The following is a 24313-nucleotide window of genomic DNA, read 5'->3' as shown; positions in this document are numbered from 1 at the left end:
AAACAAAATATTTTTTTATATTTTAAAAAGAAGATATGTATCTGTGATGTAATAAATTAATAAATTCTATGACTTTACTTTTAGCACATTAGACATAAGACTATCGATGTCTTAACTTGTTAAAAAATATGTGTATCTATATAAAGTATTTAATTGTACATTTATACGATATAAAATTATGTTATAAAGCGTTATAAAATAACGTAAGCACGACTGTAAAGAGAGTTCTTTGTTTTAAATTAAAGTTCTCAAACTTCTTTAAAGATTTATCAAATAAATATGTGCTTCGATACATCGAACATGTCATTACAAATATATCTGGCATATTGGAGCAGTATAATGGTAAAGAAAAATATGATTAATTTGAATGCCGAAAATTAATGCCGTCAATAATATTTAAACAATATTTAAAACAACAAGCAGGAAGAAATGAGAAGAAAATATAACAAAAATTCTTAATTTCTTTAAAAATGTCATTTTAGACGATCTATACATGGTTTGTGATAAAATTTTATTTATAATTTTATTCTTATAAATGTATATATATACACATATAATTTTATTCTTATAAATGTCTGACTTTTCGCGTATTCTCTCCATTACACGGCATAAAATTATAAGTACAACTCTTTCTTGAATTTTACAAATTATAAATCATTTAAAATGGGTTTTACATCGCAAATAAACGATCAATTTTCAGATATTAATAGTATCATCGATCCAAACCTTTCTATAGATGTTATTCCAGGATTTCAAATTCTGCCAGTAGAGATGCCGATTATAAGAATATGTGTCTTGTTTCGTTACCACTGCAGGTCCTGGACGGCCATTTGATAGGTAGGACTGTTGGTCGAGTAAAACTGCGAGTACCAACGCCGATATTCCCGGATGGCACGATCCTCGCTCACCAGCATCGGCTGCCGCTCATACTTTTTATGATTCCAAATCATGATGTCGCGCTCAAACATAACGCATTCGCCCAGGAAGATCAAATTGGCATAGGGCGCCATTAATGGTGGCGAAAAGATTTGGTGAGTTACTCGTTGCAGCATCGGCTCGATCGGCGTGACCGTTTGCAAGATGCACATGGGGCCGAATGACGTGTTGATCAGCAGCTCGACATAACCAGGACCAATCTGTTCAACGTGAACGTTTACGACAAGCACGTTGAAGCATTCAAATAAAGTTAAACTATGGCGCAATTGCAAGCCGGCCTTATGCTTTTCTCTTCGGCCGACTCGTTCGTTCTCGGCTGGGAAATGATAATGATTCTTTTCGTTATCAGCGATCGGATAATCGGGCAGTTCACCGTTCAATTTGACGCGCACTTCCGTTTTCTTCGCTACCGTATCCATCTCCTTGTCCGTATCCATCTCATTATGCGAGCAGTGCGGCCGCCATGGCACATCGGTAATCCAGGAATGCCGAGCTAACCAAGGGACGTAATCGGAGAAGAACATAAATGGACCGTGCACTGCGTTGAGATGCGCGATGTCGGCCCCGTTCTCAGCTATCTCCTACATACAATATGTTACATTAAATTTGAAATAAATCCTCCGAAACAAAAAGATAGACGAATAGAAGAATAAATTAAAAATAACTTTCTTTGTAATACTTTTCAATGTTAAGTTTATCTAGTCCATTTGTAGCTACCCTCGAGATTTAGATTTTTCAAATAAAATCAATAATTTATTACATCATGCGGATGCTTTTTTCTTCCTTCTTATCTTCCTTCTCCGTGTATGAAATGATGATGGAGCGGTTTTATATCAGGAAATCGAGAGCGACAAACCTGTATGTGACAGCTGATGAAGAACTCATTGCGACCTTGGTAGCGCCATGTCCCATTGGAGATCTGCTTGTACGGTTGTGGTTGCCAATCTGGTTCAGCGGATTCAGCGTGATACCACACGAAGATGATGTGATTCACTTCGCGACACTTCCAGGCTCTTGCACGCGCGATTACCGGCACTGTAGTGCGATGTAAGAGAGAAAAAATGCGGCAAGCGTTTAAATATGATTAGAATATATAAAAGAGATACGAATCGATAAAAAAATTTTCATATCTGATTTCACTGATCAAGTAAACATATTTTAAATAAAGTATGTCACATTGTGTATACATATAACATATTGTAATTATTAAAATTTAAAATTAAGACAAAAATGTTTCGTTGGATTAATAATATAACTTCGGTATTAATAACAAAAGTTTAAATTATGTCGATATGCGAAATATCGCAAAAGGCATCTAAATGACCAAAAATATTTGCATTGTACATAATCGGGGATAGATTTTAAAAATGCACAAATATCTCAATGCAGAAATGCGATTTTAGAATGCAAAAATATTCAGTTTTGATCAGCAAAATTGGGAAAAATATGTGAACATTATATATATTAATTACCTTTTTCAGCATAAGGTATATTGTCACAACGACCATCCTCCCCGCGAAACGTCCAGCTATGAAATGGACATTCCAAGCAATCTCCTTTCACACGGCCACCCTCACCCATATTTGCCCCTAAATGTGGGCAATATGCGTCTAAAATATTTACGACGCCTTTTTCGGTTCTTTAAGAAATTCAAAAATATTATGTAATAAACAGAAATTATTTTAACTTTTTCAAATATAGAGATCGCGTAATCCTTCTCAAAAATTTCAAACACGAAGAAATATTAATACGAAAAAATTAATTCAAACGATACTAATGTTCTGATTGCGCGTGCCAACTTTCAAAAATCATTGAAATCACCATGTTTAATTAAATTATTATAATTGTCTATAAATAAATTTATAAAAAATTTGTCAAATCCTCTTCAAATGTACAAAATGACATGTAAAATGGACATCACTTGTGTGTACATTTAATCTATTCTAATTTTAAACACATAAGCAATAGAAAGAACGTATGCATGTCAACATTATCAAAATTAATACATATGTGTAACATTAAAAACATAAAAAAAATAAAAAATTAAAGGATAGCGACAGTTGAACAAATTTTGATAAGTTCATCAAAAGAGATTTTGCGCACTCTGAAAGTACCTGAAGATCGCGAAATTCTCGCCGAGGGCAGACACGTGTTTCACTTGACCCTTTTCTAACTGCGAACTTTCGAGCAAAGCGAACCATCCGTTCGGATATACCGGTGGTAGTTTACCCACTTTTCGATTTTTGGATCTTGCATAAACGTCGCCGTTGGTTCTACTTTCATTCCTCATATCCTTTAACACAATAAATTTCGAGCTAATCTTAGAGAACACCATATATTTAAAAAAGGTTTTTTTTAAATTTATTTGAGAAAAAAGAATTTAATTAGTTTTAAAACACACTCTGTCTCTTCCTCTTCATTTTAAATTCTGATGAGAAAGAAATTTTTCTAAAAATTGATGTATATAAGATGATCACTTCACATGTTAATTGCAATTAATTTGTCAATAAAAAGTAAATCTAAAGCTGTCTAATAGAATGTATACAACATAATAAAAAAAAGCCTAGCGCAGAAGATAGAGTGCAAATAAAAAATCAGAATTTTGAAAAATCTTTTAATTAATTAGATATTTCGGATCAAAATTTGTCCATTATTCCAGTTGTTGTAAAAATTTAATAAAATAATGTTAATTAATTTTTTAATCAATTTAGCCAATATTGTTATTGTAATTCAAGAATTGTTTCCTTTAATATTGAAGGAAATGCTTACGCGTGCAGTTGTTTGAAAAGATCGCTACTCACTTTGATCCAGTTGAACTTGAAGAAATACGCAAAGTAGATGAGGAAGACCAGCAGGGTGGTCGCAATTCCGATATACCATTCCAGCATTGTCCCTTTTCCCGATATCACGCTTGCACGGTGTCTCTCTTTCGACTCCCTTATCCCGACAGGTACAGCTCACAATTCTTGATTCCGTTCGCATGTGCACGGGAGATAAACGGGAGCGCGCAAAACAAAACGATGGCGAGAAAGGATGAGGAGACGGGGGTTAGAAAGAAAAAGAGAAAGAGTTAGACGGGTTGGAAGGGTGTGGGGAGAGAAGCTACCGGCAAAGAGGACGCGCGTTCGTCGAGAGCTGGACAAAAAAAGGGCTAGGAGGACTCCTGTCCACGGAAGGACAGGACGAGAGGATAAGAAAATGAAAGGGAGAAAAAGAAAGATAACTTGCGGTATAGTTAGTTAGTTAATATGTAAGCGCACACATGCGTGTGCGTCAGTATGAGCGATGCGTATGCGAGGACAGCCAGAGGGAGAGTCGGCGACGTAGAAGACTTGGAGAACGCGATGGATCCAGAGGGTATGTGAGAAGGGAGAACGCGCCAGAGAAAGGGAAAGGAAAAGAAAGAGAGAATGTATAGAATAAACAAAAAAGTCCGGGAATAAAGGAAGAAATCGAATCACTTTTACAAAGATTTTAAGGCAATTGAAACGGGGAAGTTTATTCGCGGTTTTATATTATACTCGGATCCGCCGTGTCTGCCGAATTGTGTTTCTTTTTCGAAGCACCACGATTGACTCGGGGCTGAACGTCGACAGCGTCGTGTGTCACGTAAGTTGTCCGATTATGTATGCCCGGCCACGGGCAAAAGACGCGACGAGTCAACAGCGGCTTATATACCACCTATATCATCGGATCTAAAACCGCGACGAGTTTAAACCCTTCGTCCTCTTCTCCTTCTTTTTCACTGTTTTTACCTCCACCACTTCTTCATCGCCCTCTTCGGCCGACCAGCGTGTCTCCTTTTATCGAGATTGTATATCGATCAATGCTTCAATGCTCGCCGACGTCCATCCATTCGTTTAGCATATTGATCTAGCGGACAGAATCACGGGGATTCACATTTATATTCCTATGGAAAATTCTTTTGCGTCGCTAACACAGACGAATGTTTCCTCTTCTCTTCTGATTTTCTTCTTGTAGAAGATTTATATATTTTTCTCTCCTCGGTGTATCTTTTCTCGTGAACGCGCTGGATGACAACATCACCGTGATTATCATTGACAAGTCGTACATATTCTCTCTCCTTTCCTCCTTCTAGTTCCTCCTTCGTCTTCTTTGATCGAAATCCTTAGCTTGCGAAATAGTAAACTTTGATATCGTTTTTCGAACATTATCTGACATGTATCATGTGAATGACACGTATCGAATATCGAGGATATTGACCTTATTCATCGAAATGAAATATGAATAAAGATTTAATAAAGCATAGTCGACATATTCAATAAAATGTAAAAAAATTTTACCTTTTTTAATTTAAAAAAATGACAAATAAGAAATATATATATATACAGCAAACGATTATTAATTCTTTATCCAACAAGGATAGCATTTATAAATAAATGTGATCATGTAATTAAGTAGCAAGAGTAAATAATTATTACTTACGAGAGACATTCTTAAGTGTGTTTCATACATTTTTAGTTTAAAGCAAAATTAAATGCTTTCTATTTTATTAAATAATTTCTCCCTAAAGAACAAGAAAAATTAGAACAGAGAGAATCAATTGGCATTTAAGAATTTGTTCTGAAAAATTCATAGTTTAATGTATCAACGAGAAATAAGCATCATCTATCTTCCTTCGCATTGTCGAGTATAAAAGGATCTATATTTCTGGGTAAACCAATTTTATCATTTGAAATCGATACAATTTAATAACAATAATTTTTGTTCGAATTATACTATTGCTTGAAAGATATAAATGAAAAACGGAAAAAGCGAATGACCCCTACCAGCAAGTATAATTTGGGATCAAAAGGCAGAGTGAGAGATTCCAAGTGAGGATATTTAGAATACCCGGTCGATGCGACCCGCTTTTGCAATTTAAAAATCTGTCGGGCCACTGTCCGTCACCGACTATGTTAAGCATACCGGATAAGTATACGGTCGCTCGTAATCTTGAGGTGGTAACGCGCTGCATCCCTGATGTGAATATACGCTGAGAGAACGGATTAATTATTCAAACGCGTACCACCCAAGACAAAAAAGTCCCCGGCGCGAGATCGGCGGTGCCGATAAGATCGCCTCGTAAATTCACCAAATAACGCGTTTTCCCTTTTATCAAGATGCTTGTGTCTCTCTCTCTTTCTTTCTCTCTCTCTCTCCTTCTCTCCTCTGTTTCTTTCTCTTTCCCGTGGCCGAAAAATTCTAACGCTCCGCGTTTTGTGCCGCCGCAGCGTAATATTATTCGGTGAAACGACGGTAATGAGATCGCTCTCGTTCGTTTGCTTGCACCTAACTCCATATCAAGCAGAATCGAAAGGTAATGCGTGTCATGCTGCGTGGCCACACTCAAAATATTTCAACAATGCATGAAGCTCGAAAGTGCTTAACTGCGCCATTTCTCGCGCCGGAGAACAGGAGCGAGATCATCTTTCAATGTATTATACTTGCTTAACGTGCTTACCGCTTTGTCGCCTTAATCCGAGTGACTTTTCTTTGAAGTTTTTTTCTAAGAATCTTTGAGAGAGATGATGTCTTGCAGCAAAAAATCCACATAATCCAAACTCCAAGGATGATATTCCGATACAAAAGCGCCTCCATCAAGTCGAGTATCTTTAATATTTAAATGAAAAATTAATTATCCATACATTATATCTTATTATATATTAATTATTATATTTATATATTTTATTATTATAATTAATATATTTTATTATTGTAATTAATTATCCATATCACATTACAATATATATAAAATGATATAAAATAATATAAAAATTATATATAAAAATACATAATATATAAAATGAATATATAAAAAAACATAAAAATAATATATAAAAATTATTTTTTTTTCTTTATCTTACAGAAAATATCATTAACAATTAAATAATGTATTGTTATTTACTAAAAATGCACTCTAAATATTTCCTAATTAAAATCATAAATATTTCTTACAAATTTGTAAATTAATAACAATAAAGAAAACAATTGATTAGTGCTTTATAAGTGTCATTATATGTGATGTAAAACGGTTAAAGTTAACCGCAAAGTTTTCGGAGATAAAATATAAAATTCATAATAATCTCGTGTTAAATCATGCCATGTTGTTACGTTATTCTTGAGAAACGTTATAATCTTCAACGACACACATCGCGAGCGAACATATTTTATAGAAAATACTATTAAAAGGAGGTGTAAAAATATAATGTATATATTTGTCGTAAAGAGATTATAACTGATATCCGTGACGACGAAAATTGTAATTTATATAATAAATACATAATAAAATACAAACGTTATGAAATATTTGCATACTCTTTTCGTACATATTTCTGCAGATCTTTCGTTGGAAAAACAACACGATAATATAATTTTCTCTTTTAAAATATATATGTATATTATTACATATTATTTTTTGTCGTCATCGGCCATTTTTATTTTATTGAAGTTACCGCTTTTAACTTTAACCATGATATTTCGAAGAGAATGTTAATATAGCAATGATTTAAATTATTGACTCCAATTATACAAAGCTAGCGATTAGAAATAATTAATGATCTTTCTCTGTTTTTCTCATCCGCGAGTTTACTTGAAAACGAATTAAAGATTGGATTCCAGATTAAAATTCGCCAAATAAAGGAAATTAATAATAACGTTCAAATAAAATTCATTACACATACATACATATGTGTGTGTGTGTTTGTGTGTGTACGTCTAGAACACGATCATCTCCAAAGATAAAATATTCCAACTTACAGTAACTTAGTATAAAGAAGCGGAGTAAAAGGGCTTATCATTGATCGAACGTTCAAAAAGGATATATTCTTCATATCAGCGACGATTTTTCTCTCCATTGCAAAGATACGTTTACCTTTTCTACCGTAAGTGAAAAGCTTGAGCTTGAGCAAGCTTCGACAGGGTGGCCAAGATTTCTGTTACAAGTTGTTAAAAATTTTATTGTTGGCAATCTTGCAATTTAATCGAATATAAAGGCTGCTTTTCAGGAAGAAACACACGATGTCACGCGATTGGCTGTAGACTAGGAACTTTTGGGACTCTAGGAATTTTCTATTCAACAACCAATTGTACATCATTGATTGGAAATGGGATCTTAGCACGAGAGCTTCGAGCTCGTCTTTCCATCTACGTGTAACGAACAAGCAGTGAGCTGTTGAAGCAGAGTTGATATAGCGGATCCGCGAGCAAAACTTTTAATTTTGATAAAGACGGGATTTTATATATAAAGAATCGTACAGTTTGTCTGACAGACGGTATAGAGTCGAGCCTTTTTACTCTCGGTGTTCAAACGAGATCTCAAGATGGGTGTGCCGAAATTCTTTAGATACATAAGCGAGAGATATCCTTGCCTCAGTGAGGTCATAAAGGAACATCAGGTATTTAGAAAAAAAAAACAAGAAGAAAGTACAATGTTATCTTCGAGTAATGAGTATTTTTCTATCTTTTTGTTCGTTTGCATCGTGTTTCTTCATGATTCGCAGAATTTATCTTCTCTTAAATAGTTCACTGTGTATGAAATAAGAAATGCAAGACTTATGATGGATATTATGTACTTCATAGTTTTGTGCAAAAAAGAAAAACTTGTGTTAATAATTCTGTTTTTTTCAGATACCAGAGTTTGATTATTTATATTTAGATATGAATGGTATCATACATACATGTTCACATCCTAATGATGATGTTTGTTTCCGTATTTCTGAGGAAGATATTTTTAAAAATATATTTCACTATATAGAAGTGTTATTCAATATGATACGCCCACAAAAGTTGTTCTTCATGGCGATAGACGGTGTAGCGCCTAGAGCTAAGATTAATCAACAGAGGGGACGGCGGTTTAGAGCTGCCAAGGATGCAGAAGTACAAGAGGCAAAAGCTAAGGCAAAGGGTATCGAGATACCCAAAGAAAAGAGATTCGATTCAAATTGCATAACTCCAGGAACACTTTTTATGGCTAAACTTGGCGAGCAGCTCAAACGTTTTGTTGAATATAAAGTTTCTATGGATGATACCTGGAAGAAATGTAAAATATTATTCAGCGGGTCTGAGGTATTTTTTTCTAACATTTTAGATGAAAAAATTAATATAATTTGTTCTCTCTTTATTGTAGTGTAATATATAGGTGAAAATTTGAATAGAATAAGACAAATAAAGTATTACTGTTTCAGGTTCCTGGAGAGGGAGAACATAAAATCATGGATTATATAAGATATATGAAAGCGAGTAAAGATTACAATTGTAATTCTAGGCATTGTTTATATGGTCTAGATGCAGATTTAATAATGTTAGGTCTCTGTTCTCACGAGCCAAATTTCTCTCTTTTAAGAGAAGAGGTCAAATTTGGTAAACAACAAGTTAAGATGACTCCAGAGGAGACAAAGTTCTGCCTTCTTCATTTATCACTTTTGCGAGAATATATAGAGCATGAATTTTCACCAATCAAAGATAAATTACCTTTTCCATTTGACATTGAGAAAATAATCGATGACTGGGTTTTAATGGGTTTTCTCGTGGGAAACGATTTTATTCCCCATTTGCCAAATTTACATATTGCCAATGGTGCATTGCCAATTCTGTATCGCGCATACATGGAAGTATTACCGACGCTTGATGGTTTGATCACTCTCTACTGATATTTAAATACAACATATATACTTTCTATTATTGTATGTGAATAAAAGTAATATTTCATTCTAGGCTATATAAATGAAGCGGGAACATTAAAACTGGATCGTTTTGAGAAGTTTATGGAGAATCTTAGTCATTTAGACTTGGAACAATTTAATGAGCATTATGCTGATTTAAAATTTTTCGAAAGTAAAACAGGCAGACGACCCAATGAAACTGAACGTCATGTATATAAGAAATCGGAAGATGACGACATTGCAATTCCGCAAAAGATACAAGATAAAGATTTAGATACTGTAATTAAAAATACTACAGAAATGGTACTTATTTAAATATTTTTCAATGATTGCTTATTTGAGAGATAGACAAATAACACTTTGCAATACAGTCCTTAGGTCATTTTGATGATGATGATGAAGATTATAATGATTACACAATCGATATGGATATAATAGATGATGAATCTGATAGTGATATATATAATATGGAATTTGTACAACATAAAAGAGATTATTATATGAACAAATTGGAATATAAAAATGTCGATGCGTAAGTTTCAGTTTTACACATAATCTTACACGAGATATTTGCAAAATTGTAATTTCATTATTTTTTCATGGATTTCAGAGAAGTTTTACGTTCACAAGCCGAAGGATATGTAAGAGCGATACAATGGAATTTGGGTTATTATTATCATGGCTGTTGTAGCTGGTCATGGTATTATCCACATCATTATGCTCCATATATTTCAGACATAAAAGACTTTAAGGATTTGAAATTAGAATTTGAATTGGGAGAGCCATTTTTACCTTTCCAACAATTATTAGCTGTGTTGCCTGCATACAGTAAAGATTTATTACCAAAGGCATTCCAAACACTGTTAACGGAAGAGTCTTCTCCCATTATAAATTATTATCCGCATGATTTTAAAACTGATCTAAATGGAAAAAAGCAGGAATGGGAAGCAGTTGTACTTATTCCATTCATCGATGAAAAACTGTTACTGGCTGGTGAGCAATGTCTTTCTTTATATCCAATAAAATTGGAAATATGTGACATTTATTTGAAAGTTCAATATTCAAATTATATGCATTTTAATATAAAAATTTCTTTATATTTAAAATACGAATACGAAAATAAGTATAAATCTCTATTCTATATTTTATATTCATTTATTTGATAGCTATGCAGCCACACTTATCGAAATTAACAGTGGATGAAGATGCAAGAAATAGACATGGGCCGATGTGTCTATACATGTATAGTGATGAAATCCGAAGTACTCAGAAGGCAACAATATATTTTCCGGAATTTACCAATTGTGCTCAGTTAACTTCAATAAATCGCGATGAGATTTTTGTGCCGCGAGAACAATTAATCAGAGGCTTGTCCCCAGGTTTCAATCTCGAGCTTTATTATCCGGGATTTCCTATATTACGGCATTTACAACATACAGCGTATTTAGAAAAAGCGAGGGTACATATATCGTTGAATTTCAATATTGCCACAATTCTTAACAACTTGTTATATAAGTGTCTTTTCAGGTCAAGGTATTTCAGCAGGCATCAATGGGAGAAAATATGATTGTAACTATAATATCAAACGAAACACCTAATTTAACGACTTTGGCATCGGAGCTATTAGGGAAAAGTGTATATATTGGATGGCCTCATTTGAAAGAAGCTTTCGTGATTGGTGTGGCTGACAGTGATGTAAAATTCAGTTTAATTAATCCATCAGATGGTTATAGTGATAACAATTTGAAAAAGGAAGATGTGAAGGATTTGTTAGCTGCGGAGTGGAATACACAAAGGAAACAAATCAAAGAAACGTAAGATAAAATTCTGTAACATAATATTAATAAGAATGATATTGAGAATCTAACAATATAATTGTTTCTAGATATATGTCGCGTCTTGGAATAGATGTAGGCGATACGAATATGTTGCTTTACGCCCGCACATACTTGGGTAACAAATATGTTTTCGGTGTTCAGGGAAAAGTAACGATCGAAAAACAATGGAGCGATTATCCCACGGCTTACGCTTATCAGACTATAGTTAAAGACATTTCTGTCTATAGCAAGAAACTACCAGTCTATAAAACTATGCACGATATTTTTATACCAGGCACTTTTTGTTTTATGTTGGGACATCCTTATTATGGAGCAATGGGAGAGGTACAATTGCATTGGGTTATATATATACATACACACAAATAGTTAAACAATTTTAATAAATTCATATAATTAAATTTATCGAAACGATAATTAATCTAACAGATTAAATGGGCTTGTGTAATTCACTGGAAAAGTATATAAATTATTTAATTTAAGAGGCTTTTATAAATCTACAGGTTATGCAACATAAAGACTATCCAAAGCCACGTAGAATCAAAATTTCTATAAAGACCACAAAGGAGCCAACGTTTGAAGTTATTAAACAAGCTTATGCGCAACAGAAGACTCGATATATGCATGGCAGTATTGCCGCGCAACGTCTCGGAATAAGTAGTCATCTTTTAAGTAGAATTACTGGAACAATTTATGTTATACAAACATCAAAAGAGGAAGTTGCTAAATATAATGTTGGATTGAATTTAAAGTTCAATAAAAAGAATGAAGAGGTGAGAAAAATTGTTATACAAATTTGATATTTGCATTATTAAATGTAATTTTGTATAGATGTAATTAATGTATTATTATTCATTATGTACATCCAATGTGGATCCGTTTTTTTTTCTATCTCTTTCTAATACATAAAATTTTTAAAGATACCTGGTTACACTAGAAAGGAAAATGGCCAATGGTTGTACAGTGCAAAAGCAATTGAATTGATTCGCAATTATATGATGAAATGCCCCAACTTATTCGAACGTTTAGCTCAAAACGTAACAAATGATATTTTCCAAGAAGAGGAGTTATTCAACAAAGAGTATGTCATATTTTATTACTTGTATTTTACCTTATTTGATTAAAATTTCTATATAATAATACATGACGTAGATCGGACGAGCTGAAAGATACAGTCGCATGGCTGAAAACACAATTGAACGGTATAGAAAGTCGTGCCTGTGGCATGGATATCGTCGAAACGGAATTTGTAAAACAAATTGAGCAAGAGATAGAAGAATACCTAAAGATTCAAAATACCAAAGAGGTTTTTATACAAGTGAAACCACAGTTGCTCTTCAAGCCGGGATTACACCTGCGTAGTGTGCCGCCTGATCCGAATTCCCAGAATCGTTTGTTTGACAGGATACGCTGCGTTCGAAACGGTTTCAGCGTACCGCTCGGAGTCAAGGGTACTGTAATAGGAATACGAAAGGCGAACAATCCGGCGGATATTATGTACGATGTTTTGTTTGATCAGCCTTTCATCGGTGAGAAAAGCACATAATTTTCTGAAATATGAAAAAAAAACTTAGAATTCTGTTTAACGATTTATATATTATAGGCGGACTTACATTAAGCGGTTGCTCTGCATCTCGCGGCTATCGTTTGGCAGCTACGGATTTCGTAAATATCAGCTTTGGCGAAAGAAGCGAGCAGGGAAATCCAGCAAACGAATCGGCAGATTGCCGCAAACAAATCGCAAATCCAGCTTCTCCTAATAAAAAGAGCGATCAATCGTCGAAGTCGTATCCGCAAATGCAACTTGCTAAGAAAGGACTTGAAAAATTAAGTCGAGATATTCGTTTGGGCATAATGGTACAACAAAATACGGTAGAATCAGGTTCAAAAACGATGCCTTATGCGACATTGCCTCAGAATCCTCGTCAGAACGCGCCACCTAATCAAACGACCGAATTTCAAGCGCTATGGGACGAATTGCACAAGATACAGGTACAATATAACGATGTAGATTTACAAAATTGTTTCACGAATCTTATAGATCTTTGCTATATGATATAGAAACCGAATGGGCCGCCCGAAAAAATACCGTCGAATCCAATGATGACGTCAATGAAGGTCAAGCCATTCAGTAACAATCATAATATGCAATCGGTAAATATTGTTGGATATTATGTACTAGTGTGTTGAAAAATTATACGTTTCATCTATCACTGTATTTCCCCAAAAAACAGCCACAAGATCCTAGCGCATTTTTGAAAGCTATGCTAAAGATTCCCGATGTAAATGCGCAAGCAAGTAAACAACAGAGCAAACACTCTACATCCGCGATGACGCTTCAGAAAGCGACAATTTCGCAAAAAGATCAAACATTAAATCCCCCACCTTTGGTTCAACAAATGTTTGATGTATGTCTATCTATGTCCTATTGTTATATAATGTTTTATATACATATATATATATATATATATATATATATATATATATATATATATGTATGTATGTATGTGTATATATACATATGATTTGTTGTTTGTTGTTTGTAATTAAAAAAAAATAGCTACATGTATAGCCGTTTAATAATTTTGCATAAAATGTGTATGCTATTTTTCAGCACGCCCGACGAACGGAAGAGAAAAAAGAGAGAACACATTCAGTTTGGTATAGCACACAATTATTGCAACATTTCTCGTATAGTGGAGCTGGCATACCAAAATATAATTATATCATCGATGAAAAAACGGGTTTGATTACCGCTCACATTATGGTAGATCATGCAAGAGTTTTTAAGGGCGATCCTTGCATTACTCACGAACTAGCCGCGGAAAGTGCTGCTAAACGAGCGTATAAGGTAACGATAAATGTATAAAAAATTAATTATAATCTTTTTTTTTGTATTAATATAACTATGATTATTATTAGGCATTAAATTTAAGTAAGATATCGACACATGATGCGAAAATGACAATGGCACCTCGAGCACAGTGGTATAATAATCAACATAGTAATTGGGTCCAAAATATTCGACCTCCTATACTGCCTATGGGACCTCCGAAAATGCCATCGATTCCGCAAAATCTACTTATGCAGCCTAATATATTCTATCCGAAATGGAACCAGAAATTACCGCCAAATCCAGCGTTCGGACAAACCGCGTCGTATAATCAAGGCAGGCAACAACCAATTAAACAAGGACAACAAAAAGGTCCTCAAAATGGACCGAAAATAGAGATTAAGAACAGTACCACGTTTGTGCCGTTACAAGCACAGAAAAAGAGCAGAAATGCCAGTGTAAAACAAGCTATAAAAGAGACCAATCCAAATGTCAAAAAGAATTCGAGCCCTAAAATGCAGCAACAACAGCAAAAGAAAGAAGAAACGTCACCCAAGGTTTGTAAATAAAAGTTATATCGTTTTTTTATCGTGATTCCCAACTGTAGTTATTAAATCGTCAATTTTTTACGCAGAAAGAAAAACAAGAGGTTATAAATAAAGTCAGAGAAAAGACGTTAAACGAACCACAACAATCACCGCAACAACAGCTGCAACATAACACGGGAAAATCGTCCAAGCCCAGGAAATCGCGCGTCGCTGCGAAATTCGGTTCGCCACCTTTATCAAATGGCAGTGAACCCCCTCAGTGAAAATTCTATCTTGTAAGATAGGGTAATTTTTGCAAATTATATATGTACATACAAGATAATAATATTGAAATCCTATCACGCGTTCGTTTTCTACATTTTATAATAAAAATGAATAATTTTTTTTTGAAGATTTCCAACGGGCCAGTTTATCTTTTATTCTGAAGACTTTTACATTGGTGCATTGAACATTTTTTCGTACTTAGATATAATCGCACCAAGTAATAATTTGTAGATCCTTTCTCAAATTAAATGTACATATACTCTTTGAATTTATATACGTAACATACGTAAAGAATGTAAGTGAGAATAATTAGTTAATTGTTCATTTTGTATCTTTTACATTTGCTACGTTTTTGTAAAAGATACAAAATTTGTATCCACGAATTTGTATCCATGAATTTGTATCCATGAATTCTTATGTTTTGATTTTAGTGCGATATTTCATCAAAACATTCTATGATTATATTTATTTTATTTTTCTATGAGAGTGCTCGCGAAAATTACTTATTCAGAGATTAATATATTTTCACGCGCGCCCATCTAAAAAAAAATTACAAAATTTAATGATATACACAAAAGCTTCAAAAATATCTTGAAGACTTTTTTTGGTAATAATATATTATGTTTTTCTCTCTTTTTTCTCAAATTTTTATTTTATTTTATTTATTGAAATATGTATCATGCGCATAATAATCAGTCTATACTATTTTTTACTTTATTGAAAAAAATTATGCTTTTAATCTTTTATTTTGTATTCTTTTGAAGAATATTTTTCAAATCTATGAAATGGATGAGGATTGATTTGCATAAGTGGATTTAATTTATCATTTAATAATGCGCTATGCGTGATTTAGAAAAAACAAAAATATATCAATCTTTATTATAACATGATTTGCATGTCGATAAACAACATTGTGCACGTAACATATGCATGTTACATACGTAAGGCGATGAGAAAGTGATATTAAGTATATATACATATATATGTAGGAACATGTATTCACGACGATTTTTATGTTTCTTTTTTCTATATTACGAACAGCAAAGAACAAATCAAAATTAAATAGAATAAACTTCAACAATGTTTCAAGTTTACTATACAATAAAGAAAGCAAATCATATTATTGAATACTGTTTTTATAATTTTATTTTAAATATTGTTTTGAATTATTTTTATGTGTGTTTCCTTTATTTCACATTTTAAAATTTTTTGATAAATCAGTAAAAAATTTCTCCCCCTTTCTCTTTTCTCCAAATCCTATCTATATTGAGTGAATGTATAACAGTTTCTATTAGATCTACTCTCTAGTACTATCTTCAATTAGTATTGGATATTCTATAGATATGTATTTACACATATAAAACTCTTGTCAAATTATACAAACATTCAGTATTTTCATCATGATGAACAGGATTCAATATGGTACAAGTGTTCATTGAATTATACCTTAAAATTCTCTTAAACTTGACTACAACGATTTCAAAAGATATAAACTTTATTCAACTCGATTCAAAACGATATAATCGGAAAGTGATAACAATTCTTCAGTTTTTACTATTTAAAAAATTCCCTCACCGTTCTCTCTTCGCGAATTAGTAAAAATATTTTTTTAAATCTATTATCACAGAGAAAAGAATTATATCGAACAATTATGCAAATTAAGCCATTTATAGGAAATCGTCAATATGTTTTGATAAAAAAATGCATTTATACTGCATATCTTTTTTCAGAAATAGGATATGGGAATAGTTGGCAGTTTTTTTTTCGAAATTGAAGCAGCAGGCAACGGATTTAAATAGTAGACTCCGTTCAGATTTGTAATTGTATTCTCCTTTCTCATCACACTTTTACTAATTACACATTGAGGTATTTTATGTCATTCATTTTCAAAGTACTTCCTTTCTCCTTTTTTTCTTTTATTTCCAAAAGTTACGATTCGAGACGGACGCGATTATATAATACAAAACAAAAACACTTGATAATATACATATATTATCAAGTATAAGATATTAAATATATCTTTTTATCTCGCATCACGTGTGATACTACCGAGACATTTCTATATACGCTCTTTAATACTAGTATAATCAATGAATATCATACAATTCAAGCAAATGCAAAATCTGTATGAAACAATATATATACATATATATATTATGTATTTAATACGAGGAGATAAATTATGTGTGTTAATTTCTGTATATTATCTCTCTTACCTTAGATCATAACAATTGCCTTAGATCAGTTTTTCGTGTCGTTTTTCGTATATTTTGAAAGTTTTATTGTCACAGTCCCTTCTTTTGACGACATTGAATACTAATTTCTTTTAATACTTCGCAAAGTCGTGTTGCTCTTGTTCTCTCCATTAAAATACGTGTCATGTTTTCTCTTTGTAACATTATGGTAGCGAGGTTCCTTTGATTCTCTAGCCCGATTCGTAACCACTGCGCAGTCCATTCCGAACAAGTTTTATTCAATGCTAATAACACCTCAGCATGCGGATCTAAATTATTATGAGGCACTGCTCCACCTATAACAGAAATGAAAAAAAAATAAAATAAATGAGCGATTTCGAATGTTTCGCGTAGCTTTTACAGATGTGCGAGATATTCGCGTATTTTTGTTACTTACTGACACAATGCAAAATTGCGGAGACAAGCTCCTGTCCGATCGGTTGAATAAACGTTTGTAGATGCGGACTTTGCATAATCGCGTGACTAAGAAAATGGCCGGCCGCTTTGGCTGTAGCTGTCTCTGGTAAAATTAAACATGCGATTCCTATAAAAAAAAAAGAAAAAAGTACAAATTTAAATATTTTTACGTAAGAATTTAAATATTTTTAAGAATATATATATCGAAATATGCAATTGCGCTTACCGCATTGCAACATGTCTGGTATTTGGTCTGGAATCTGCAGCAATATCCTGGTATTCTTCTTACAGATTTGCGTGAGCACGTCTAAATAAGCCTCCAATAGGTCCGACCATTCAGACAAATCACCTTGCACCGATCTGCACGCCTTCACGCCATTCAATGTTATCGAGCTCATTTCCGCGAGCACCGGGCCTACGACGTTGTCTGGATCTCTCCTAAACAGCAGCACGAGCTGTTTCAATAGATTTAACGCGGCCGGATGCGGCCAGATCTTATACGAAGTTAACAAAATTGGAAGCAAGGGTCGTGCCTCTATCTCCGGCTGTTGCAATGCCGATACAGATCGTTGCGCGCATATATGCATCGCCTCCAATGTAGCATTGTCCTGGCTCCACTCGGGATGCACGACAATTCGATTGAACACCGGTAGCACACCGTCCAACACAGCCTTGCCGATCGCGCCTTGGAGAGTTGTAAAGAACATAGTAACCATTTTCAAATAATTTATCACGCCAACTCGCGCCGTAAATAATGGTTGCTCCAATAACTCTTTTATTTTCATTACGCATAGTCCTAATGTCGCTTCGAGATGCACTAATTGCTCTTCCATAGAAGACAATATGTTGAGTAATTTTCCAGCGGCATACATAAGCCGCAGACCTTCCCTACCGCCGGGCTCGACGCTTGGTAATGTCTGACTGATGGTGTGAAGGATGGATGGTGCATAAGGGACGAGATGCGATTCGCATTCCCTGATCAAATCCTTTAGCGCCATACTTGCAAAAGGTGACGTCGTAGAACCTCTGGTCAATCCTTGAGTAACAAGCTGCAATACTTGTTTTAGCCAAGGCTCAGGATGTTCCCCTATCCATTCGGCATATGCGCCAAGCGTTGAACAGGCGCACTTTAATACCTAGAGATGAATTTGTTATTAGATGTAAGATAATATAGTAACAATAATATAAAATGTATCACATTTTAAAAATTTCTATAAAAAACTTATTAGAACTTTTAAATTCTTACAATTATTTTATTTAATGACAGAAACAAAATATTTAAGAAAAGCTAGTTTTTTACATAATGTTGCATCTCGAATATATTTAGATAAAAGTATTCTATTAATATAGAGCATTGATTCTTAAAAAAATATGGTACAATTCTAATTGTTCAATTATACAGACTATACATACTTCTTCAGGATAAAGATGATAAGGTATGCGAACGAGAATCAAATTTATCAGTGCAGGAATGTAACAATACTCCTCAGTGCCAACCCGTTCGGCTAAAGCTTTGAAAGCGTGCAATGTAGATTCTATTTCAGTCCACGCCAAATTTTCAAGACTCATTTTTTGTCCAAGAAGTGCCAACAGATCAGTACCGAGAACTTTATAACAATAATCTAATGTATCTACCACGTCCTGCCTGTAACATCTGAACATTTCGCGTTCTTCCGCGTTTCCTCCCTCGCTCGGGGATGCAGGTAATGTGGATTTTCGCAACAATGCCTGGGCCAATCGAAAATAAATGGGCTTCAACACTTCTAAAGCTCGATTTTCCAACGGTTCATCTAACGTCGAAAGATCGTCTTGTAACGCGTACCAAAATCCAAATGGTATAGAACTACGCGTCTCTTCCGTAGGATAACGACCTTTTTGCTCCGAGCAATCTAACAATAATTCAATCAAGTGCATGGCAGTCCACGCGTGCGTCTCGTTAGAATTCTCAGCGAGAGCGATGAGAAACGCTCGGCTATGAGCCTCTCCGATGGCAGTTAGTATCTCGCAGAAATATTTTCTGTCGTGTTGTTTCGCCATCGATACTAAAGCAGTAGCCCATTCCCAGAACATCTGAGGCCGCTTGTGAAGTTCGCAACGTGTCACGATCATAGTTAAACAATCTTGTACTATTTCCCAGTTCTTAGTATTCTCATCATCGTCATCTCCTCTGTAATAGAAAGAGTAAATGTTATTTTACATTATTTAGAGTAACTCATATATATTTTTATTATTTTGTCCATCATTACATAATTAAAAGTTTTACAATAACCAACTTATCTTCTTTTAATATATAATTATATACCTATTAGGTGCATAGTGAGCTGCAGCCATTAATAAATAAGGATAGATTTGGCCAGTGGTTTCTAAAGGTAACTGATCGATGATCTTGAGCCATGATTGAGCACATTCCAGTCCCAAGATGTACAATGCGCTATCTTTACCTTCAGAATTCGGACTACATATTGAAAAGACTTGTTGCAGGAGCCACACAGTTTGGCACCAGCTATTAATTAAGTAGACAACGGCTTCCCGCAAATTGGCACTTTTTACTTCGTGTTTCTTTTTATACTAAACAAATAATTGCAATCATCATAGAGTAAAAATTAAATAAGACAATTTTATATATATTTATATACCTCTGCAGGCAGTATTACAAGTACTCGAAGTAACAATTCTAACGCAGATGGAGAATAGGGTACAATATTAAACAATTCATCGACTACACTTTTATTTCTTTCCCTGTTTTCCGCACTGTGAATATTAACTACAAATGCAGCTAACTAAAATTAGAGCACATTAAATAATTTATTATTATACAGGATGGCCGGAAAATCGCCCGCAGTACTTCGGGGGAGTAATTAGGGACCCAAAAAAAAGAAAAAAAAGCTATATAAATTAGCTATTAACATAGCATATATAAACATAGCTCCAGAAATAAGTCGTTTCTGAGTTATAGCCACTATGTTAAAAAAAACGTAATTTATAATTTTATAATTTGCATCCCTTTTTTAAATTTTTAAATTAAATTTAAATTTTTAATTTAAATTTGAATTTTTAAATTTAAATTTAAAAATTTAAATTTAAGAATTTAAATTTAAAATTTAAATTTAAACGTTTATTATAGCTTTGTTTCCTTCTTTTTGGGTTCCGAATCATTTCCCGAAGTACTGTGGGTGATTTTTCAGATACCCTGTATAATGGATTATATATAAATATTGTGAAATTATTTGTATTATACTTTATATATATTTATATATTACCGCTTGACAAAGCTTTGCAAAGACAAATGTAGGAGTGTTGGTTCCTCTCATACTATTGAGCAAACGTTCTTTTAACATTGGATACTCGATTTGAGGCACTTCGTCCCATTGCTTGGATATCTTTGCATGTAAAGTTGTTGCCGCAAAAAATTGCACTTCAGATGACTGTAAAAATAATACAAGTCAAAAAAGACGAATTAATTCTAAATCACTGTTAAAATACTCAAAATGTCTTCAATTCGTTTTCTGATTATAGCTACATTGGTTTTTGGTTTAAAACTAATGTCAATAAGTAATCATCTAATGTAAGTAATCATCTAATTCTGCTCATTCCTAAAATATATATAGAATTGTAGGACCATCGCATGAGAAGAAGTGTAATAAGGAAAAATAAATTAGCAGCTTTATAAAAGACAGAACCCACAAAATACAATCGCGAATAATGACCTTAGAGGGATCCAAAAGTTGCCATACAAAATGCCAAGCCTCGGGAGAGGCTTGCACCTGCAAAAGCCACGAATGAGCCTCATCATTGCCCATCGAGTAGAATTGTTTGATCGCGTCGTCGACAACCGTTGCATAATCCATTCCAAACGTCTTATGTACGTGCTATGTCGTTGTTTCGACAACGGGGTATCCGTTACTCTTACTAGGACACCTCTATAAGGAAATCCAACACGTCTGTCAAAATGTTGTTTGTGTATTCGATTCGTATTATTGACGCATTTTTTTAGTTTCTTATCATCTTACTTCGCGAAAATTAATCGAGCGTTTGCCATAACATAACATTGCACAACATAATCCTGATCTAACCTAACTTAAATTGACCTAGTCTAACTCAACTACGGTCATGTTTCATATATATAACATAGAGTAACGCCCACTTGAAGTTAAAAATGTTTCGCATCTAATTTGATTGGACGATGAAGAAGTCAAAGATTTCAAAGATTCTGATTGGCCACTCAATTGACCACGTCGCCAATTGGCCAATTCATAGGACTCTCTGATTGGTCGTTGCTGGTTACCCTAGGCACAGGTCGATATAATTGGCTGTAGTCAAATGGAACGCTCCCATTGGCCGCATTCAGCGGACTCAACAGTTGGGCAACATTACTAGATTTTCCGATGTAACTCGACGCTGATTGGCCGGATCTGAAAGTAGAAACCAATCACGTTTGATTGCTATTTAGCGGTTGAGTCCGTTGAATGTGGCCATTGATTGATAAAATAAACCCAAGCGTTTAGATTCTAGGGAAATATGCGATTCTCACCAATGACAGAGCTCGAAAAGTAACTTGTTTGTTTATGACGTCACCGTGACGGTCTGAGAATGACGAAGATGATTGAGAGAGAGAGAGACAAGCCTGAAATCTCGTAAATTATACTGTGAGGAGTCATGATGTCGAAAACAACGGCCGCGTAACTGAAAAAAATGAAACGAATTGTGTCGTGACGTTTCGTGAGAGGCCTCCTGTGCTTAATCAAAGGAACACTCAAGGTTTAAAACTCAATCGCCGACAAATATTCGCGTATCCAAATGGTTACGATTTCGCATTATTATAACCTACGCCGTATATGCGAACTTTGTATCAGCTGATGGGCTCGATGTAACTGCGCGCACAATTTTCTGCCGGATTGTCCAAACATTTCGTCTCCACGACTCGCCGGGAAAAAAAAATTTCGTCATGGCAGATCTCGCTTTAGGAGAGCTCAGTGGCGATCAGACTGAGAAAGTACTCCAATTCCAGGTATCTTATCGTCGCGCTTTTAATTTTAAAGTCACGAGGGTTGACATTTATCCTCGTGCAATATCATGGCGTGACATAATAATCGTTTCCAGGATCTCACCGGTATAGAGGATCTATCAGTATGCAGAGATGTTTTGCAGAGACACAACTGGAATCTGGAGGTTGCTGTCCAGGTATGCTGCATTATTTTTTAAATCTCGATTCATTTTAACATGTCCCATAATTTCCAATATTTACCTTTATATTTTAATATTAATGAATCTAATATAAGTAAAGAATATTTCTTCTCTCTCAATGATTAATGTATTAGCATATTTATCTCATTCCATTTATATAAGTTTAATTAATGCCTTATACATATATGTAGAATTTTGATTTGTGATTCAAATGACTCTTACATTGTAGGAACAATTAAATTTATACGAAGGTAGACCATCTATGTACGCACAGGATTCGCGTGCTCGACCTCCACAAGTTGTAGATGACAGTAGTTCGAGAATTTATTTTAGTTATCCAGGAAGTTCTGGTGGAGGGGGTGGTCTTTTATCCTATATTTTTTCTATGTGTTACAACATAGTGAGCAGTATCCTACAGCTGTTGTTTGCAATATTTAGGAGGAATGTTAGACCTGGTAAATAACAGATGTGACAACAAATGATCTATTTTGTTATTTTGGCACATTTTTTTCTTATTTTTGTATTTTTCTTCTTATAAGACATCCTTGTTTAAAGCAAATCTAAATTTTAAATAATTGCATTTCTAATTTTTCTATGTATATTATTTAAATTCTATTCAAATCTTATCTAATGAATATAAATTGATAAAAATTAACTTTGATAAGATTTTAGCAATTATATTCCTTGATCATATATATATATATATATATATCGATTTACATTTGTACATTAGAATTAAAATCAATAAATAATGTCTTTTAAGTATCCTCCGATCCAGTGGAAGATGTAATCAACTTTATTAGGTCCTATGAGGAACGTTATAGTAACACTCATCCAGTATTTTATCAAGGCTCATACAGCCAAGCTCTTTCTGATGCAAAACAAGAATTAAGATTTTTGTTGGTATATCTGCATAAGGATGAGACACAAGAAGTTGACCAATGGTGCAGGTAATCTTGCAACATCACTTCCTGAAAAATAGCACTTATACACATACATATATATCATAAGTGATACAATATAACAAGAAAAATGTGCCTTTTTTTCCAGAAATACACTGTGTGATCCAGAAGTGATACGGTATATAAATACACATACTTTGTTCTGGGCATGTAATGTGAAATCTGGAGAAGGTTACAAAGTCGCGGAAGCGCTGAAATCAGGTTCATTTCCCTTCTTGGCGCTTATTGTACTGAAAGACAATAGAATGACAATAGTTGGTCGGTACGTAAGGCTAATTCATACGCACTTTGAAGTAAACATTCAATTACTTTTCTGAATGTTCACGATTTAATTGATTTAATTGAATGTTTCGTTTGTATAGATTAGAAGGTGCACCATCTTCCACTGATTTAACGTCACGTTTACAAACAATTATAGAGCGTAATGAAATTAATTT

The 24313-nt window shown here is 34.0% G+C and overlaps 4 protein-coding genes and 1 long non-coding RNA gene across 18 annotated transcripts in view; 2 read left to right on the top strand and 3 right to left on the bottom strand.

Annotated features, from left to right (window-relative positions):
- Positions 1 to 492: 492 nt before the first annotated feature.
- On the bottom strand, positions 493 to 7864 carry Nvd (cholesterol 7-desaturase nvd). 11 transcript variants are annotated; one of them, XM_083089466.1, is made up of 9 exons: positions 7696 to 7864; positions 6401 to 6549; positions 5383 to 5464; positions 4692 to 5069; positions 3738 to 4631; positions 3051 to 3229; positions 2409 to 2575; positions 1793 to 1971; positions 493 to 1517 (listed from the first exon to the last, which is right to left on the bottom strand). In XM_083089466.1, the coding sequence occupies exons 5-9, from the start codon at positions 3822 to 3824 to the stop codon at positions 804 to 806; spliced, it is 1326 nt and encodes a 441-aa protein (XP_082945592.1). In that variant the 5' UTR covers positions 3825 to 4631; positions 4692 to 5069; positions 5383 to 5464; positions 6401 to 6549; positions 7696 to 7864; the 3' UTR covers positions 493 to 803. The 11 variants fall into 11 exon arrangements, with proteins under 11 accessions (XP_082945592.1, XP_082945593.1, XP_082945596.1 ...); XM_083089467.1 differs by having other exon boundaries at positions 3738 to 3901; XM_083089470.1 differs by having other exon boundaries at positions 2409 to 2464; positions 3738 to 5069.
- Positions 7865 to 8092: 228 nt separating this feature from the next.
- Pcm (5'-3' exoribonuclease pacman) lies at positions 8093 to 16207 on the top strand. 4 transcript variants are annotated; one of them, XM_083087807.1, is made up of 19 exons: positions 8093 to 8333; positions 8566 to 9003; positions 9123 to 9567; positions 9652 to 9902; positions 9971 to 10131; positions 10210 to 10592; positions 10766 to 11058; positions 11127 to 11413; positions 11485 to 11761; positions 11938 to 12207; positions 12355 to 12515; positions 12587 to 12963; positions 13038 to 13426; positions 13496 to 13588; positions 13669 to 13842; positions 14049 to 14285; positions 14357 to 14824; positions 14902 to 15090; positions 15208 to 16207. In XM_083087807.1, exons 1-18 carry the CDS (start codon positions 8259 to 8261, stop codon positions 15076 to 15078), a joined length of 4956 nt encoding a protein of 1651 aa, XP_082943933.1. In that variant the 5' UTR covers positions 8093 to 8258; the 3' UTR covers positions 15079 to 15090; positions 15208 to 16207. The 4 variants fall into 4 exon arrangements, with proteins under 4 accessions (XP_082943933.1, XP_082943932.1, XP_082943929.1 ...); XM_083087806.1 differs by having other exon boundaries at positions 14902 to 15100; XM_083087803.1 differs by having other exon boundaries at positions 14902 to 16207.
- On the bottom strand, positions 12521 to 13873 carry LOC145964750 (uncharacterized). The gene is made up of 2 exons (XR_014436549.1): positions 13048 to 13873; positions 12521 to 12984 (listed from the first exon to the last, which is right to left on the bottom strand). It is a non-coding gene; the product is annotated as an uncharacterized LOC145964750 (long non-coding RNA).
- Positions 16208 to 16887: 680 nt separating the features above from the next.
- On the bottom strand, positions 16888 to 21817 carry Cdm (importin-13-like protein cdm). Its single transcript, XM_083087809.1, has 9 exons — positions 21438 to 21817; positions 20991 to 21155; positions 20367 to 20510; positions 20033 to 20298; positions 19144 to 19897; positions 17957 to 18866; positions 17711 to 17857; positions 17296 to 17609; positions 16888 to 17202 (listed from the first exon to the last, which is right to left on the bottom strand). Exons 1-8 carry the CDS (start codon positions 21576 to 21578, stop codon positions 17365 to 17367), a joined length of 2772 nt encoding a protein of 923 aa, XP_082943935.1. The 5' UTR covers positions 21579 to 21817; the 3' UTR covers positions 16888 to 17202; positions 17296 to 17364.
- Positions 21818 to 22339: 522 nt separating this feature from the next.
- Faf2 (Fas-associated factor 2) overlaps positions 22340 to 24313 on the top strand; it is a 3932-nt gene continuing 1958 nt past the window's right edge. The window contains exons 1-7 of the mRNA XM_083088616.1: positions 22340 to 22488; positions 22584 to 22738; positions 22831 to 22911; positions 23144 to 23369; positions 23678 to 23864; positions 23965 to 24138; positions 24239 to 24313. The exon at positions 24239 to 24313 is cut by the window's right edge and continues 21 nt beyond it. Coding sequence (XP_082944742.1) covers positions 22676 to 22738; positions 22831 to 22911; positions 23144 to 23369; positions 23678 to 23864; positions 23965 to 24138; positions 24239 to 24313 — 806 coding nt within the window. The 5' untranslated portion in view covers positions 22340 to 22488; positions 22584 to 22675. The remainder of the gene's footprint in view (positions 22489 to 22583; positions 22739 to 22830; positions 22912 to 23143; positions 23370 to 23677; positions 23865 to 23964; positions 24139 to 24238) is intronic.

The sequence above is a fragment of the Camponotus vicinus genome, unplaced genomic scaffold, assembly GCF_025532165.1.
Source record: "Camponotus vicinus isolate PSW18456_S1 unplaced genomic scaffold, iyCamVici1.0 SCAF_14, whole genome shotgun sequence".
Classification (NCBI taxonomy): Eukaryota; Metazoa; Arthropoda; class Insecta; order Hymenoptera; family Formicidae; genus Camponotus; species Camponotus vicinus.
Note: the sequence above shows the minus strand (reverse complement) of the source record. Positions and strands in the feature narration are given on the sequence as shown.

What these genes read in the sequence shown, in the direction of transcription:
- Cdm (XM_083087809.1), bottom strand. Translation starts at nt 21,578, where the DNA reads ATGGATTATGCAACGGTTGTCGACGACGCGATCAAACAATTCTACTCG. An exon ending in ACCAGACATGTTGCAATGCG is followed by an intron (nt 17,858 to 17,956) that starts GTAAGCGCAATT and finishes TTTTTTTTATAG; the next exon opens with GAATCGCATGTTTAATTTTA. An exon ending in CGCAATTTTGCATTGTGTCA is followed by an intron (nt 17,610 to 17,710) that starts GTAAGTAACAAA and finishes TTTCTGTTATAG; the next exon opens with GTGGAGCAGTGCCTCATAAT.
- Pcm (XM_083087807.1), top strand. Translation starts at nt 8,259, where the DNA reads ATGGGTGTGCCGAAATTCTTTAGATACATAAGCGAGAGATATCCTTGC. An exon ending in AGTATTACCGACGCTTGATG is followed by an intron (nt 9,568 to 9,651) that starts GTTTGATCACTC and finishes ATTTCATTCTAG; the next exon opens with GCTATATAAATGAAGCGGGA. An exon ending in GAGGAGTTATTCAACAAAGA is followed by an intron (nt 12,516 to 12,586) that starts GTATGTCATATT and finishes TACATGACGTAG; the next exon opens with ATCGGACGAGCTGAAAGATA.
- Nvd (XM_083089466.1), bottom strand. Translation starts at nt 3,824, where the DNA reads ATGCTGGAATGGTATATCGGAATTGCGACCACCCTGCTGGTCTTCCTC. An exon ending in TATACCTTATGCTGAAAAAG is followed by an intron (nt 1,972 to 2,408) that starts GTAATTAATATA and finishes ATCGCACTACAG; the next exon opens with TGCCGGTAATCGCGCGTGCA. An exon ending in TCATCAGCTGTCACATACAG is followed by an intron (nt 1,518 to 1,792) that starts GTTTGTCGCTCT and finishes TATTGTATGTAG; the next exon opens with GAGATAGCTGAGAACGGGGC.